Source organism: Hippopotamus amphibius, chromosome 4 (assembly GCF_030028045.1).
Source record: "Hippopotamus amphibius kiboko isolate mHipAmp2 chromosome 4, mHipAmp2.hap2, whole genome shotgun sequence".
NCBI lineage: Eukaryota > Metazoa > Chordata > Mammalia > Artiodactyla > Hippopotamidae > Hippopotamus > Hippopotamus amphibius.
This window is the reverse complement of record NC_080189.1, coordinates 130,776,046-130,792,697: the sequence shown is the minus strand read 5'-3', so window position 1 is coordinate 130,792,697 and position 16,652 is coordinate 130,776,046. Positions and strand designations below refer to the sequence as shown.

The 16,652-nt window shown below is 44.1% G+C and overlaps 1 protein-coding gene across 1 annotated transcript in view; it reads left to right on the top strand.

Annotated features, from left to right (window-relative positions):
- Positions 1-16,652, top strand: part of CUBN (cubilin) — a 275,207-nt gene that overhangs the window by 140,020 nt on the left and 118,535 nt on the right. The window contains exons 32-36 of the mRNA XM_057731754.1: positions 3,444-3,603; positions 5,415-5,528; positions 7,228-7,338; positions 8,710-8,838; positions 9,842-9,974. Of these exons, the coding sequence (XP_057587737.1) occupies positions 3,444-3,603; positions 5,415-5,528; positions 7,228-7,338; positions 8,710-8,838; positions 9,842-9,974 (647 nt within the window). The remainder of the gene's footprint in view (positions 1-3,443; positions 3,604-5,414; positions 5,529-7,227; positions 7,339-8,709; positions 8,839-9,841; positions 9,975-16,652) is intronic.

Here is a 16,652-nt window from a genome sequence, read left to right as displayed (position 1 = left end):
CTTGCTTCAGAGCACGGGCTCTAGGCACATGGGCTCAATAGTTGTGGCGCATGAGCTCAATAGTTGTGGCTTGCGGGCTCTAGAGCGCAAGCTCAGTAGTTGTGGTGCATGGGCTTAGTTGCTCTGCGGCATGTGGGATCTTCCTGGCTCAGGGATCGAACCCACGTCCCCTGCATTGGCAGGCAGATTCTTAACCACTGAGCCACCAGGGAAGGCCTAGGCTCCACTTTTTGGATACTTCTAAGCTGTGCTGTGGAGCGGGGTTGGTGTTGTAGGGAAAACGTTTGGAAAGGAACACAGAGGTTTTTTTAAAAATCACTGCTCTTCCTGAGCTAGACTGGATACTTTGTCGTCCCCAACTCCACCTGCTACATTAATGGTTCTTATAAATTCTTGAAAAATCTGTGATGGTTTTCCTTTCCAAAGAAATAAGGAAGAAACCAGGAAAGAAAACAATGGCATTCCCCATCAGGGTAACACATTGGCTGACTGTGTATCTTGTGCCGGGTACCTCACTCAGCACAGTGACTCCTCCAGGAGAGCCAGTGGTTCCAAGGACAGTGGAGGCGTCCCACTGTCTCCATTCCCTCCTTTTGCACACACACGTCAGCCCACTCAGTGATTGCGCCGTCGTTACACCTGATAACCCCTTAGACCTCACGTGATTTCCGAGTCACTAAGTTCCATGAATGACTTTTGGTCCCTTCAGTAGAATGTGACTCAGGTGATCACTCCAGGTGAGGAAAAGGAGCTCGGAGGTCTGGGAAACCCATCATCCCATAACATTTCCTGGGATTCTTGTGCGGAAAAGTGAGGAGAGAGAGGCGGTCACCCAGATGTCCATTTCTTGCCACTGTTTACATTTCAAGCCCTCTTTCTCTTTGCTTCTTATGGCCATTCCCTTTCTATCCCTTGTTAGGAGAAAGTTGGGATTTAGACCTCTTTTCTTTTTTTCCTCCAAAATTTCACACGTGAGTCTCTTTTATATGGTAGAGTTTGCCTAAATATTCCAGGTGTTGGCAAGTGAACACTGCAAAGAGCAGTACAGCAGTTTAGTTAAAATGTGATATTAGACATACTTGCCCTAAAAACTCCAATGTTCATTCCTTGCTCAGTCCCTCATTTCACACGCCCTGGATTGGTTATCTGTTGCTGCATAAAAAATTATCCCCAGATGTAATGGTTCAAAGTAACAATAATTTTAGTTTCTGTGGGTCAGGAACCCAGGTGTGACTTATCAGGGTCTTTCCCCAGGTGGCTGTTGGCAGGATTCCGTTCCTTGCAGCCTGTGGCTAGAGGCCTCCCTCGGCTCCTCGCCACGCGGCCTCCCCCAGAGCATCTCACAACTAGCAGCTGCTTCATCAGAGGGGGCCGTGCAGGGTGCAGGAGACAGTGCCGACCAGAGAGGCTGCCCGCAAGGTGCAAGGGTCCGTCTGTTGCAGCCGAGCCTTGGCAGTGACACCCATCACTCTGACCTTGTGCTGTTTATTAGGTGTGCGGGCTTCCGTAGTTGTGGCACGTGGGTTCAGTCGTTGTGGCACAAGGGCTTAGTTGCTCCGCGGCACGTGGGATCTTCCGGCCCAGGGATCGAACCCGTGTCCCCTGGATTGGCAGGTGATTCTTAACTACTGCGCCACCAGGGACGCCCCTCTCAGTCTTGCCTTAACCACAGAGGCTGATATCTATTGAGGACTTACTGTGTGCCAGAAACGACCCTAAGTACTTTGTCTTTTAACTTAATTCTGATGAACAATATGAACTATATTCTCAAATCAACCCCATTTTACAGATTAGGCAGCTGGGAGACAGAGAGGAGAGAAACTTGTCTACAGTAATGTCACATAGCATCTCTCCCCTGGCAGTCATTCTCTGAGAGCCTGCAAAGGTGTTTTGCTAAGTAAACATCTTCTGTTTTTCCTCTTTAAAAGGAATTCTACTACCTGCTTTTAAATAATGCATGCTGTTAAATAATGGATATTTCCATCATCAGGAAGTATGTGGAAAGGTTCCCTTTGCTCTGCTCCTTTATTTCCTTAAATTGCCAGTCCCTGGACTCTGACCATTGACCTCCATAAGCCTCATCAGGAAGGGGTGCCGGTCTGTCACATGAGTGGTTTTCCTCCCCATCACTTTGTGCTGGAGGTGACACGTGCCAGCTTTGAGAAGAGGTTGATATATACTCAAATCTCCCTAACATTATAAAGCATCAGGTATTCAAGTTCATAAATGTTTAGCTCCGTTCTAACTTCAGGCTATAGCTCAGGGTACAGAGGTCCCCAAGGACACCGTAATGTCATGTGTTCTGGATACTCTGGGCCTTGGAGGGTGGGTCCGGTGTCTTCGGTCCACCCTCTGCCATCCTTATTCTCTCCCAGTGCTGGTGAAGGGCTGGCACAGCTGGTGAGAGGCACCTGGGTTCTGTGTGTGTGGCCTGGGCCCCATCCTCGACGGAGCCTCCTCCACTGCCCTCTGGGCCCAGAGAGCCATTCCACTTGACCTCTTTCCTGCTGTGAATAAACTCTTCTCCACTATCATGCCTGCTATGCGTTTATACAGCTCAATCCATGAGAGAAGGAGCAGCTTTTTTTCTTAACTCTAGGTTTTCTTCAACCTTAGTCCTTTGTTCTTAGAGGCCGTATACTCTCATATATGTTATTTACTTACTCATTTGTGCATCAGACGTATTGTCTGTTATGTGCCTGGTTCTGTTCTTTTAAAAAGTCTCCTATTTTTGTATGATAAATATAAGTTTAAGTATTTTGAATGTGTGTGCTGATATCTGGAAATTTGACAAACTCTGGATACTTTGTAAAGATGCCGATTAACTTTCTTGAAGAAATTAGATTACCACTTAACTAGATCTGCCTCTATTTGTAGATCTCCTGTAGCTGGGACTCCTGTAGATGGGAATTTTTTTCTTTTGTGGATTCAACTTCAAAATTTTATTTTTCCAGCATTCATTATCTAGAAATGAGTTAGTTGCAATGTACAGGTTTTTCTATTTTGTATACTTCTCTGACTTTTACCACCTAAGCAGAGGACCAGAAAGTCAATTCCCAGGCCTTGGAAACTCATGGCAGTAGACTTAAATATCTATAAGTCATATGAATATGTTATACATGTAGCCCATGATGTACCTGCCCTGGAGTCAGGGGAGAAAGAGAGCTGGGAGAGGCATGGCATTTATAAGACATCCAGGGATCCAAAGGTGAGTTTCTCTAACACAGAAACTCCTACTGAAATCCCTAAAGTGTTCCTAGAAATGACAAAGACTCAGACATTCCCATGGACCTGGGTGATAAGAAAATGAGATGCAGCACTGGAATCCAGCAAATGTGTTTTCTACTAGGTTGCTGATGTGCAGGTACTCCATGGAACTGCAGCCTTGTAGATGCAGATCTGAAGTTCTGAACCTCTGTCTTCCCTGTTGTCTTTTTTTGTAGGCATTTGATGGTTTAAGCTCTGCAACCGCTCGCCTTGCCGGTGTGTGTGGAAGACAGCAACTGCAGAACCCCATCACCTCTTCGGGGAACAGCCTCTTCCTGCGATTTCAGTCTGGCCCTTCCAGACAGAGCCGGGGGTTCCGCGCACAGTTCAGACAAGGCAAGTTCCACGTGGGTCTCCCTGAGGCACAAACCATTTGTTCTTAAGTGCCCCTCTTGATGCTGCAGTAAAATGAGACCGGTCTGCAGAAACTGGTCCCAGCTTTCTACTTAATGTGCAACAATTTAAGTAGAACAAAGGAACCATGATTTGCTATGATTCCAGCTGTTTGAACTTTGCCTTTGTCTAACTTAGACGATGCGAACTTTCTTGGGATCTCTGTACCTCTCAGACAAGTTGTCAGAATAATACTTAAAAGTACCTTTAATATTGGAGACACTATTAAAGAAGTGTTTATCCAAATTCATTTATCCATGGATATATTATCTAGTATTTATCCAAGGTTTTACGCTAAGAGATACACTACTATAAATTATAAGACTTTCTTATAATGTAGAGTCAGGTTCTAACCCTCAAGGTAGTGGTTGCCCTCCATCTGAAGAATCAATGTTGTTTTCCATTCTTTTGTCTTTTTTTCTTTTTTTGCCATGCCTGCAGGATCCTAGTTCCCCAACCAGGGATTGAACCCGGTCCACAGCAGTGAAAGCACAGAGTCCTAACCACTGGACCACCGGGGAACCCCCCATTATTTTTTTCTTAAATCACCACTTCCTACTAGACCTTTTTACCCATTGCCTTTCATCTGGGATTTTTAGAGATTAACCCTTTATCCCACTGTCAGAGATGGAACCCAGAGCTGGAGTGGTTGTTGTCTGCTTCATACATCTCTGGTTTTTATTCAGAGAGTCCTTGTCATTTCAAATAAGTGTGGTCTGTTTAGTCATTTTGTCTGTTTCAGTGGCGTTGCTCGTATTCTGCAGTAAAGAGCCCTGGCCAGGAAGAGTTTCTGGGTGGAGGTCTCCTGAAGATGCACTGTAGACTTCAGAGCAAGACAGACTACAAAGTTCCTTCAAAGAAAAAATAGCTTCTTAACACTCTTTCTTTTCATTTAATTAATCACTTACTCTTTGCTTCATAGTAAAAGAGTCCCCAACGGGTCTTCTCTGGGCTGTTACAGCAGCCTTCTCGGTCTCACCCACTCTTCTCCCATACTCCTCCAAAGTCAGCCTGCAGTAGCGAGTTGTGATCCGGACCTTCAGTGCTCCATCGTCTGCCCTGTCTCCTCGCCAACCGGGGCGTGGAGCCCACGCTTCTCTGGATGTTCCCGGTGGGCTCGACATCTGCCCTGGTCTCTTCCCAGCATCGCCCAACCCTCCCCCCGCGCCCCAGGCTTCAGCCACGTGTGTGTGGTGCAGCCGAACCCTCCTCACTGTCTTCTCTCTGGCTGCCCTCTCCCTGGACCACTCTTTCTCCCCTCCACCCGTTCCTTCTTCAGCGCTGTCTCCGCCATGAGATGCCTTGCACGCTCCCCATCTTCTACTCCCACAGAGCCCTGCACGTTCCTGATAGCACACAGCCGCCCTTATGTAGTCTCCTTCAACTGCGAATCTATTTTGCTAAAGAAGAAGTCAGCCGTAAAGAGATTTATCCCTATGCCTGTAGTTTATGAGTGGGCAGAGTAAGGAATCAGTGCCAGAGTTTTGCTGAATGATTCAGGCAATTCACAGCCATTTCATCTGTTGTTCCTTGCCGCTCCCCACTTCCCGTAGTTGAAGAATACTGCTGTAAATGTAGAGTGGGTTGCCACTTCCTCATGGTTGACGTGCAGCTTCCCTGGCAGAGAACTTCCTTGACATGGCTTTTAGAAATAAGGAAACATCACCTATGTTTTCATTCATCAAATAATTGTTCTGGGGACTCGGTACAAATCAGAAGTATGTGACATACATGTGTGTTTGTGTGTCCCTCAGCCTGTGGCAGCTACATCCTCACCGACTCTGTGGATACAATATCCTCTCCCCTGTTCCCCGCCAGCTATCCAAGCAATCAGAACTGCAGCTGGATAATTCAAGCCCAGCCTCCGTGTAAGTAACAAAAATAAAAAAGAATCCAGGATGCATCACGTCTGTGGGAAAGTCCAGTTATGACTCATGTTCTTATCTCCTTGGTGGTAACAATTGATGGCCTTCCTCTCCAGTGTTTGAAAGTCCCAATTCCTGATGTGCACAAGAACAAGCGTTTCCTAATCTGGTAGGAAGTAATTTTTGCTGTTAATTCTTAAGTAAATTTTTTTTAAAGTTTCAAGGCCTAGCAAAGGAAACAAAATAAGCAAAAACCTATAACCTTGTTGAAATGAAAGGCGTGTGAGATTGGGGGTAAGCAAAAAGAGTGGATAAATAAATAGTTTTTGACACCTGTGCCTTGAGTGAGGTAGATGCTCAAGACAGTTGCTAAGTGAGTAAATGAACAGTAAGAACTAAAGACTGGAAAGTTAATAACTCGTAGTTTGGAGATGCAATGCCATGAGCGTATTGGTCTTCAGTCAAGGTGGAAGTTAATTACAAAAACCTGGTCTCTCCTGTGATGCACGTATTTAAAAAAAAAATCCCAGCATAGGCCTTGAAAACACTTTTAATAAGTGCTTACATTGTTCTCTTGTTAGAATTGTGGAATCTGACTTCCCCATCTGGTAACAATCTGGTGGTAAGGATTACTGTCCACATTTTACAGAGAAAATGAGGAGACCCCCGGAGGACTCAAGCAAAGTGACCGCGAAAGGGTGATCCCAGGGCCGTTATGAATCCTGTTTCAAATGGGCCCTGCCCTCCCTTGAGGTTTTCAGGAAAAATTGATGATTTCAGACATCATGTGGGAAAGGCATTAAGTTCTTGACTCCTCTCTCTAATTAATGACCTGTGTGATAATAGGAAAATCATTTATGCTGATGAGGCCCCATTAGCTAATCTAAGAAGAGTTTGGCTTAAATATTCTCTAACATTTTTCCTAGGCATGTTAAACATTAAGAAAAAGGGTATCTTTGTTGCCCTGCATATGATTTGGGGGTCAGTGATGTAATCCTTAGCCAAAGAAAGTAGCCAGCCAGCCAGGAACTGAGTGAGCCTTGAGTCCAGCAGTCTCGCACCTAAGGGTAATATCTAAACAGTTGTAAAGCATTTAGGTGAAAGAGCTCACTGGTGTAAAGACAGCAATAGGAAAAGATTCTCTTCTGGAGACTCAGGACCCTGGAAGAAAACAAAAGGAAAATGTACCCAGGGACGTACTGTTCTGGGAGTAATTCAAAGCTTTCTTTATAAATGACTGAACCTCCACGTCCCCAGTTCTGGCCTTAAAGTAACACGGAGAATGCTGGGATACATGTGCCAGGGAGGAAAATGTGTCTTATTTACAAGAACAGGCGAAGAGTCAGAATTTAAGGAAACTACTCTATTAAGAAAAATACTTCTGAGAAGAACACAGCAACGGCTGATACACTCCCCATCGTCCACGAAATAAACCTTCCCAAGGGTTCTCTCACCGGTACCAGCGTTTCAGAGTCTACAGACATTTTCAAAAGCATCGATTCGGTTACTCTTCAAAGGAAAGCTTTTAGCAGAGAGGTTGTTGCTTTGCCTCTTCACCCGCTGTCCCCCTGTGCACATCTGCCAAGTTCATGGCTTCCCTGCTGGAGAACCAGCAGGAGAAAGGATCAGAGGTAGAATCTCGTTCCCTGTATGTTTTTTTTGCCAGAACCTTATTAAACAGTCTTCCCTTTTTCCCTTACAGTCAATCATATCACCCTCTCCTTTAGCCACTTTGGACTTGAAAGCAGCACAACGTGTACCCGAGACTTTTTAGAGATTCTGGACGGCAGTCATGAGGACGCGCCCCTCCGAGGTACTGCCGCGCTCGCTCACGCACATCTGTGGCCTTGGCTTTTTACATTTCCTGTGCTTGAGTGTGTATACGCTGTCGTTCAACGTTAGCGTGTTTCCAACCACTGTGAAGAGCTTCATGAGCCAAGTGTGGATAATGAGAGGCTAAGAAGGCAGCATATAATGTGGGGCTTGGGAAGCTCAGCCTGTTCATATTCAAGGACACGGATAGTTTATGTATTTTTTTAAATTGAAGGTTGCTATTGCTTCAGACAGTAGTGAAACGTAGTCCATTCCAGCATCAGATAGCGTTCTGTGAGAAACTTCTTACTAATATTTGACCGCAGTTCTCATATTCAAATTGAGCATGTTTCTTCTGGTTTTGTCCTCAAGTGGAAGCAAAATAACATATAGATAGATAGATGATAGATAGATGATAGATAGATAGATAGATAGATAGATAGATAGACAGACAGACAGACAGACAGACAGACAATCTGGAGTTCTGTTTGTAAGACATCCCAGTAAAAATTAAAGATTGCTATGTAGTTTCCGAAATATTCTCAAGCAAAATAATCTCAGGTTATTTAAATGTGCTCCGTGATTCCCTCCTCTTTGAGCTTGGTCATCCAAGCTTCTCGTCCTGCACTAGAAGACAAGCTCCGTCAGAGAAGGGACTTTGTTTCACTCATCGCTTCATGCCCAGTGCCCAGAACAGTACCTGAGGTGGTAACAGGCGACCGAGGAATGCTCTCTGCTCTCTGCAGACTTCGGATGGTATTCCTTGAGATTTTTGTCTATAAGCACTCGACCAAGGTTGAGAATATGTTACTTAACAGATACATAACGCTTACCTTGTGCTGAGTGCTAGCCTAAGAACGCTATAAATAGTAACTCAATTAATCCTCAGACCCTTATGGTATAGGATTTCATTATTATCAAGGTTCCCCTTCCTCAATGGGGAAACTGAGGCACAGAGAACTTACGTAACTTGGCTCAGGTCCCAGAGTAGGTGAATGGAAGAGCCAGGAGCTGAATCCAGGTGTTCCGGCTCCAACATCCACACGTTTCTCTGCTCTCACATATTGCTTTTAAGTATTGGCACATTTATAGGTGCAGGTCCCTACTGCACTGGAGAGTTTAGCGTTCGTGACGTTCGGCGGTCATCTGTGTTTTTCCTCCCCCTGTAACATGCTTCACCATATTTATAAATCATCCCCCCATGCCTGTTTTCACAGCTTATTTAGAATCATCTGGCATCATCCCCAACACTGACCCTGATTTAAGTGCTTCTAATAGCGGTTTCTTCTGTTTGCTTCGGTCTCTTGTGATTCCAGTCGATACATGTGCACATGTCGTCATTTATTCTCCTTGTCATTGTCTTCATATTTAGGCCGATACTGTGGCCCTTCCATGCCCCACCCCATCACTTCCTTCAGCAATGCTCTGACGCTGAGATTCGCCTCAGATTCTACCGCGAATTTTCTTGGTTTCCACGCCACATATGCTGCATCAACATCAGGTAAGAAATGTTAGCAAATGGTGCTACTAGGTTAGGAGGAACGTGTAGAAAATCCTTGGTTTATTATTTGGGATTCTTCTACATTCAGTGTTCGGAACTAGTTTCCTAGATCACCTCTTCTGACACTGTACCACCTCCCAAATTAGCTTAACATGCTCGTAAACTCTGACAGTGGTGAGCTCTACGCCACACCTTCTTTATCCATCCCTCCATCGACGGACACTCAGGTTGTTCCTAGACCTTGGCTGTTGTGACGGATGCTGCTTGGGGTGGGCTCTGGAACTGCAGAGAACTGGTTGGAATGATCTTGGGTGACTTGCTTGTCAGTGTCTCCTTCTTGATAACGCTTGTTAAGGGAGCCCCTGATGGACAGTGTCCAACAGCATCTCTTACAGGTGGACAACTGCTGTTTTTCAGTCTCCCTGGCCTCACAGCTGCACTCAGGCAGGGCTGGGTGTCGTCACTGATGCAGGAGGGATGGTGGCACATGGGGAGGAGGGGAAAGCGGAGCGCCCAGTGCAGGGGCTCTTGGCCAGGAGGGTGCTGCTTGTCAGCTGCCAGCTTCCTTGTTACTAGCAGTTAAAAGCCTTAGAACACCTAGGAGATGTGTGCAGGTTTCAGTGCTCTCCTGAGAAGGAGAAGCTGAAATACTGCCTTCCATTCTAGGCCAGGGGTGAAAATCGTCCTGGTCAGAAATACCGAGGGGTTACAGAATTAAAATGAGTCTTTTATTACATAAAGTTATAGTTCACAGGGAGAAAAGACTTTTAGAAAAGAAACTACAGAGATTCCTTCTAATCTGCCATACCCTGTGCTTTTAGTTTTCAAGTTTCAGAATCTTTTTCTTATTGTATATGACGTGAATTTTTTAAAAATTATGAAATGATGATAGCATATCCTTTGATGCTGCTAACAGCTCTTCTATTATTCTTTCTCCTTTATCTTATGGTGTCTTGTATTCAATATTTATTCTGCCACTCACTTTGTTTCTCGTTTCTTCTAGCTTGTGGTGGAATCTTCCACATGGCTGAAGGCATCTTCGACAGCCCTGGCTACCCAGAAGTTTATCCCTCCAATGTGGAATGTGTGTGGAACATTGTTAGTTCCCCTGGCAACCAGCTCCAGCTGTCTTTTATGTAAATCCCTTTTTATAGTGTATTGTTTCAGGGAGAATGAATCTCCAGGAAGGAAGCACGGTTACTAATGGGATGGACAACTAATAGCATATGTGTCCAAACAACTGTTAGAGAATATGGTGGGAGCTGCAGGAAGTCCGTTTCCATGTTTCCTCTGATTTAGTCATAGTTTAGGTTATAAATAGCTTTAAAATTCTCTTGTGAATGGTTTTAGAATTCTGCATAACATTACCAAAAGTACATGCCTGAGCTCTTGGTACATTAATTTTTGGAATTCTCATTTTCAGATAACATTAATTTTATCTTTTTTAAAAATTAGGAACATTTAGATTCTTCCAGAGAATCACTAAAATTCTTTCTTCTAGCCAAAATCTGCATCTCGAGCCTTCTTTACCCATATATTTTAATCCCACCCCAATCCACTTTTGTCAGAAAAGATGGGTTTATTTGGGATCAGCAGAGAATTGCAAAGATGGGTTTATTTGGGATCAGCAGAGAATTGCAGTTTGGGGTCTGCAACCATGGCAAGCCATGTGCAAGTCCCTGTATCACAAGAGAAGGAGAACACTTTTATGGAGAAGAAAAGGAAGTTGGTAGGGCTATAGTAAACAGAGAATCCATGGCTTCTCATTGGTTGAGCCCTTCAGGAAAGAAGAGAGGTCTTTCTTCTTCTTGTTGGCCTCTGCTATTTTTGCAGGGCATGAGAGTTCCCCCTTTTGGTATCCTGACTCTATTTAATTGAGGTTTCTGTTGATTAACTTTTTGCATTTCCCCCTTTAGGTCATAATCTTTTTCTGAAAGCACTGCTGATCTAGAGTCAGGGTTTCTAGTTTCCGCAGCTTTTTGTGCGTCAATGTCAGGATGGACCTTTCCTGGTGTAGTATCTCATGTTGGAGGGAAAGTGCACAGGTTGAAAATCTATTAAGGTCACATTTGAGTAACTAGGAGGGGTAGGAGGGAGAATTTTCAGGTGCTTTTTATCTAAAGTGATATCCTATGATACCATGTGATATCAAGATCACAGACACTGGAGATCATCTAAAGCCTTATGTCATCATCAGAGGTTTGGTGACAAACGTCTGACAGGCCTAGTCTGGATATCTTGAGAAAGCTGTCTCATCAGATGTCGTCTGTTTCAATTCCAGAAAATCTTTGCTTTCAGGTCACCAGGTGATGTGCAGGTTCAACCAGGATTCAGTGATTTCTTTAGGTGTGCCACATAAATCCAAGAGTCTACTCCTCAGAGCTTGGTGTCTCAGGGGTTGGTTAGCAGTCTCTGATAGGGGCCTTTCCAGTGAGGCTGATGTGAGTTCTTCTGGAGAAGTACTTTGCCTTCTCCAGGTTTCAAGGTGTGATGCTTACTGTCCTCATCTCCCAAGGGCACACTGTGAAAAGGTCACTCAATTAAAACATGGTTATTTTTAATAGAAGCAGTTAATCCTCTGCAATTTTGGAATATCTCTCCTTTTTTCAGTTGTGGGTCAAAAGAAGTGGGAGTCAAGTGCATTGGAAATTCTGTGACTATCTCAAAGAGTAAGAGTTTGAGTTCCAAAAGGGGAAGATGCAAGATTTAGAGGGACAAATGACAATGCTTTTGACCAAGGTGTTTGGAGGGCCTTGCTAGTTGAGTCTTAATGATGCTATTAGTGTGTTCAGCCAAAGCAGAGGACTGAGGGTGGTAAGCACAGTGAAAGTGTTGTAAATCTAGCCAAACAGAGCAGACATGTCAAAGTACCTGACCAGTAAAATGGATTCCTCGATCACTATGAAGTTTGAGAGGAGTTCACCAGGTAGGGATCATCTTTTCCAAAAGGACTTTTGCCACAGAAGAGACAGTAGACTGTCTGCAAGGAAAGGCTTCAGTCGAGTGTGAAAACATATGGGCCATGACTAAAACATACTTATATCCACTAGAGGAAGAAATTGTATGAAATCCATTTACCAGAGCTTGAATGGTCCATTAGGCAATTTAAAATGTCTAGGAGCAGTACGAACAGGCTTCCCTTGATTCTATTTTGGACAAGTGGGACAAGTGAGGGTAGGCACTTTTTTCAGCCTAGTTAATGTTTCCCTTCTAATATTAATTCATAAACGCTATCATCTTGTCAGTGGAACAATGGTTTACTGCACATACAGCAGTGAGGAGTGGGAGTTTTAGAGTGTCTGGTGGGAATAGGTTGTTATTTGATGCAAACCAGAGCTTTCTCTTTTTATCAAACCAACAATTACTGAATTTCCAATCTTGTTTTCCCTTTTCTGAGGCTGATTGCCAGGCTTCTCTAGCCAGTTTTTCTAAATTTCCCTCTGGACCATGGCAGAAGTTTGGCTGCTGTGGGTCCCTTTAAGGGCAGCATTCCTTATAGAAATATCAGCAAGGTGATTTCCCTGAGCTTCCAGAGAGTCAAATTCAGAATGCCCCAGAATCCAATAATAGCTAAAGTGGCAGGTGAAAGTATTGCATCCAATAATTCGTAAACACAGGGGCCATTGAAAATTTTTTTCCCACTGGATGTAAGGAAGCCACATTGCTTCCACAATATTCCAAAATTATGAGCTACTCCAAAAGCATATCTATTATCAGTATAAATATTGGCAGTTTTGTCCCTGGCTAAAGTATAAGCCCATGTAAAAGCACATAATTCAGTCTGGGCTGAAGTAGCCATATGTAAAGATGCTGCCTCAACAACATCGAAAGGAGTCTTAATAGCATACCTGCAACTGCATTTGCCATTATCATCTTTTTTTTTTTATTTTTTTGGGGGTACACCAGGTTCAATCAACTGTTTTTATACACATATCCCCGTATTCCCTCCCTTCCTTGACGCCCCCCCCCCTCGAGTCCCCCCCACCCTCCCTGCCCCAGTCCTCTAAGGCATCTTCCATCCTCGAGTTGGACTCCCTTTGTTATACAACAACTTCTCACTGACTATTTTACAGTTGGTAGTATATATATGTCTGTGCTACTCTCTCGCTTCTTCTCAGTTTCCCCTTCACCCCCCCGCCCCCTCCCATACCCCGAGTTCTCCAGTCCATTCTCTGTATCTGCTTCCTTGTTCTTGTCACTGAGTTCATCAGTACCATTTTTAGATTCCGTATATGTGAGTTAGCATACAATATTTGTCCTTCTCTTTCTGACTTACTTCACTATGTATGACAGATTGTAGTTCTATCCACCTCATTACATATAGCTCCATCTCATCCCTTTTTATAGCTGAGTAATATTCCATTGTATATATATGCCACATCTTCTGTATCCATTCCTTTGTTGATGGGCATTTAGGTTGCTTCCATGTCCTGGCTATTGTAAAGAGTGCTGCAATAAACATTATGGTACAAGTTTCTTTTGGGATTATGGTTTTCTTTGGGTATATGCCCAGGAGTGGGATTACTGGATCATATGGTAGTTCTATTTGTAGTTTTTTAAGGAACCTCCAAATTGTTTTCCATAGTGGCTGTACCAACTTACAGTCCCACCAACAGTGCAGGAGAGTTCCCTTTTCTCCACACCCTCTCCAACATTTGTTGTTTCCAGACTTTGTGATGATGGCCATTCTGATTGGTGTGAGGTGATACCTCATTGTGGCTTTGACTTGCATTTCTCTGATGATGAGTGATGTTGAGCATCTTTTCATGTGTTTGTTGGCCATCTGTATGTCTTCTTTGGAGAAATGTCTATTTAGGTCTTCTGCCCATTTGTGGATTGGGTTATTTGCTTTTTTGGTATGAAGCTTCATGAGCTGCTTGTATATTTTGGAGGTTAATCCTTTGTCCATTGTTTCATAGGCAATTATTTTTTCCCCATTATCATCTTTTAAATGAGAACCGTCAGTGAACAATGAGGTCGGCATTACCCAATGGAATTTCCTGTAGATCCTCATGAGGAGTCAGGAGGTGGCGCCTCAGCCTTAAGCATCACGAGGGATGCTTTGTTGGTGATGGAGGGGAGAGGAGTAGCTGGGTTCAGGTTGTTACAATGTAACAGAGTTTTGTGAGGCGCAGTTAACAAAAGGGCTTCATAGGAGGTGAGATGGCTGGCTGACAAATGTTGAGTGTGATGAGAATTCAGAACTGGTGCTGCATGAGGTACGGAAATGGGTAAAAGGAATGTCACAATAATTTTCTCAGTGATCGTAACGGAAAGGGGAGAGGCTGTAATGGCTTTAAGGCAAGGGGCTATCCCCATGCTACGGGCGCAGTTGCTGGCCCTAGTTACCCTGTGGGTCAGTGACGGTGCCTGTGTTTTGGAGTTAGTACCTCAAGGACATTCCCTTCCTTTTCGTGTGCAAGAAGGGAAAAGAGAATCTGATCACGGGGATACCCAAGGGCAGGTGAGTTCACCAAACTCTCCTTTAAGGCCTTGAAGGCTACGTCATCTGTTTCTTCTCTTAAAACTGGGTTGAGGTTTTTATTGTTGAGTAAAACATACAGAGGTTTAGCCATAGGGGAGAAATTTGGAATCCAATTTCAGCAGTAATCAACTAGCTGGAGAAAACGTCGCAGTTGTGCTTAGTTTGGGGTTTGGGGAAACTTAAGGCATCATGAAGTCTATCTGGATCTATAGTCCTTGTTCTAATCGCACATGCCCTAAATATCAAAACTGGGTTTGGGAAAACTGCAATTTTCTTTTGGTGACCTTAGTTCCCTTTAAGGCTAAAAGCTTTAGCAAGTGGATAGGGTCTTCCTGTGAGGAGGCTCAAGGAGGAGCACAAAGAAGAAATCATCCACCTATTGCAACTAAGTAGTTGAACGTCTAGAGCCGGGGTCCTCAACCCCTGAGCTGCAAACTGGTACAAAGCCACGGCCTGTTAGGAACTGGGCCGCCCAGCAGGACGTGAGTGGCGGACAAGCGAGCCAATGAAGCTTCTTCATCTGCCGCTCCCCACCACTCACGTTAGAGCCTGAACCATCTCCGTCCCTGGTCCATGGAAAAATTGTCTCCTATGAAACTGGTCACTGGTGCCAAAAAGTTTGGGGACCGCTGCTCTAGAGAACTTTGTATCATCCAGACCAGGATTCCCAAGAAATAAGGACCCTGATTAACACTCTGATGTGTCATTGTCCAAGTGAATTGTTTTTCTTCCCAAGTAAAGGCAAAAGGTAGTGGCTACCAGTTTCATCAGCTACTAGAGAATGCACTGCATAAGTCAATTACCGTCAAGAATTTACTTCCAGTTGGAATGATGTCAGTGTCATATGAAGGTTAGGAACAAGAGAATGTCAAGAGATAATGTTGTTGATGGTTTGGAGGTCCTAGATAAACCTTCACCTTCAACCTGTGGGTTTTCTCAGCAGTAAAATGGGAGTGTTTCAGAGGATAGTACAAGGGATAATGAGGCCTTGAGCCTTTTAATTTTTTATTAGGGGTTTTATGCCTTGAAGGACTTTTGTACTTAAAGGTTTTTGATCAATCCTGGGAAGAGGTTTTGAGGGGTCTACTCAAATCTTAATGGGAGGTGTGTTGTGAATTTTGTCAGCATCAGTTGGAGATTTTGCCCATGAGGAAGGTGGTAGCTGATTCAATAGAGACAAATGATAAGTATTTCCAGAATCAGCACTAGTACCATCAGAGATGGAACGATAGAAAATGTCAAGGGTCATGTAATTTACCTTGTTGGTTACTCCGATGACTGCTGTCACATTCTGGAATTATTTCCCCCTCCTGGGAGAAAAACATTCCAGCGTGATTCTTCTCTAAGACATCTTGGCCTGACAAATGGGTAGGGCTGGAGGAACTAAGGAAAAAGGCTATGTATCTTTCAAAGGGTTTAAACAAAAGGGAATAGGTTCACAGACAGGAACCTCTTGAGGTTCACTAGAGACCCCCACTATTTGAACTGTTTCAGTTCTCTGAGGCAGAGGCTGTTTTATAGTAATGGGGCTGAGAACTGAGAGTGTGGCTCTGGTGTCAGGACAGGAAGAGATTCGTCCCCAGTCTAGAGAGATGTCTCTCCACGCGGACTTAGAGGGAGGATTGAGAAGAGTCCCTGTAGTTCTTGGAGCGTCATTACTGAGCAGTGGGAGGATGTTGAAAGGCTGGCTAAAGTGTTGAAGGTGCCTGAAGCACTTAAATTTGTAACAATCTCTTCTCCAACGTTCTGGCTCTTTGCAATAATTGCAGAAACTAGTAGGGTTTTTGGTTTCATTTAGGAGCCTTCATTTGCTGGGGTTGGAGATTAAGAATTTTGGCAGTCTTCCTCTGTGGTGACTCATCTGAAGTTTCAGAGAGCTGGTTTAGCACATTAACTAAATCTGGAGTAGATATAGTTTCCTGTTCCATCCCGGTCCTTTTTACTAAAAGGGAAAGGTCCCAGTTCAGCCCATTAATAAACATAGAGTTAAAAGCTACTTGGGTAGAATCAACATCTAAAGGAAGACCAGAATTTCCTTTAAAAATAACCTGAAGTTGATTGTAATAATCATGAACAGTTTCATCAGATTTTTGTGTGTGAGCCTGGATTTTGTTCCAATCAACAGGTTTTGGAGAAACCCTAGAACTGCTTGATGAAGCTGCCTAGGGACTGGCCAAGCCTGATCGTATAATAAGATAACAGGCTGGTCTCCCAGCTGTAATTCTAGAGACCTTTCAGGATTCCCCCCAATTAGTGGTTTTCAGCCACTGCTGAGCCTGGCCTTCACTGATCAGCATATGAACTAGCTGATGTAAGTCAGAGAAACCAG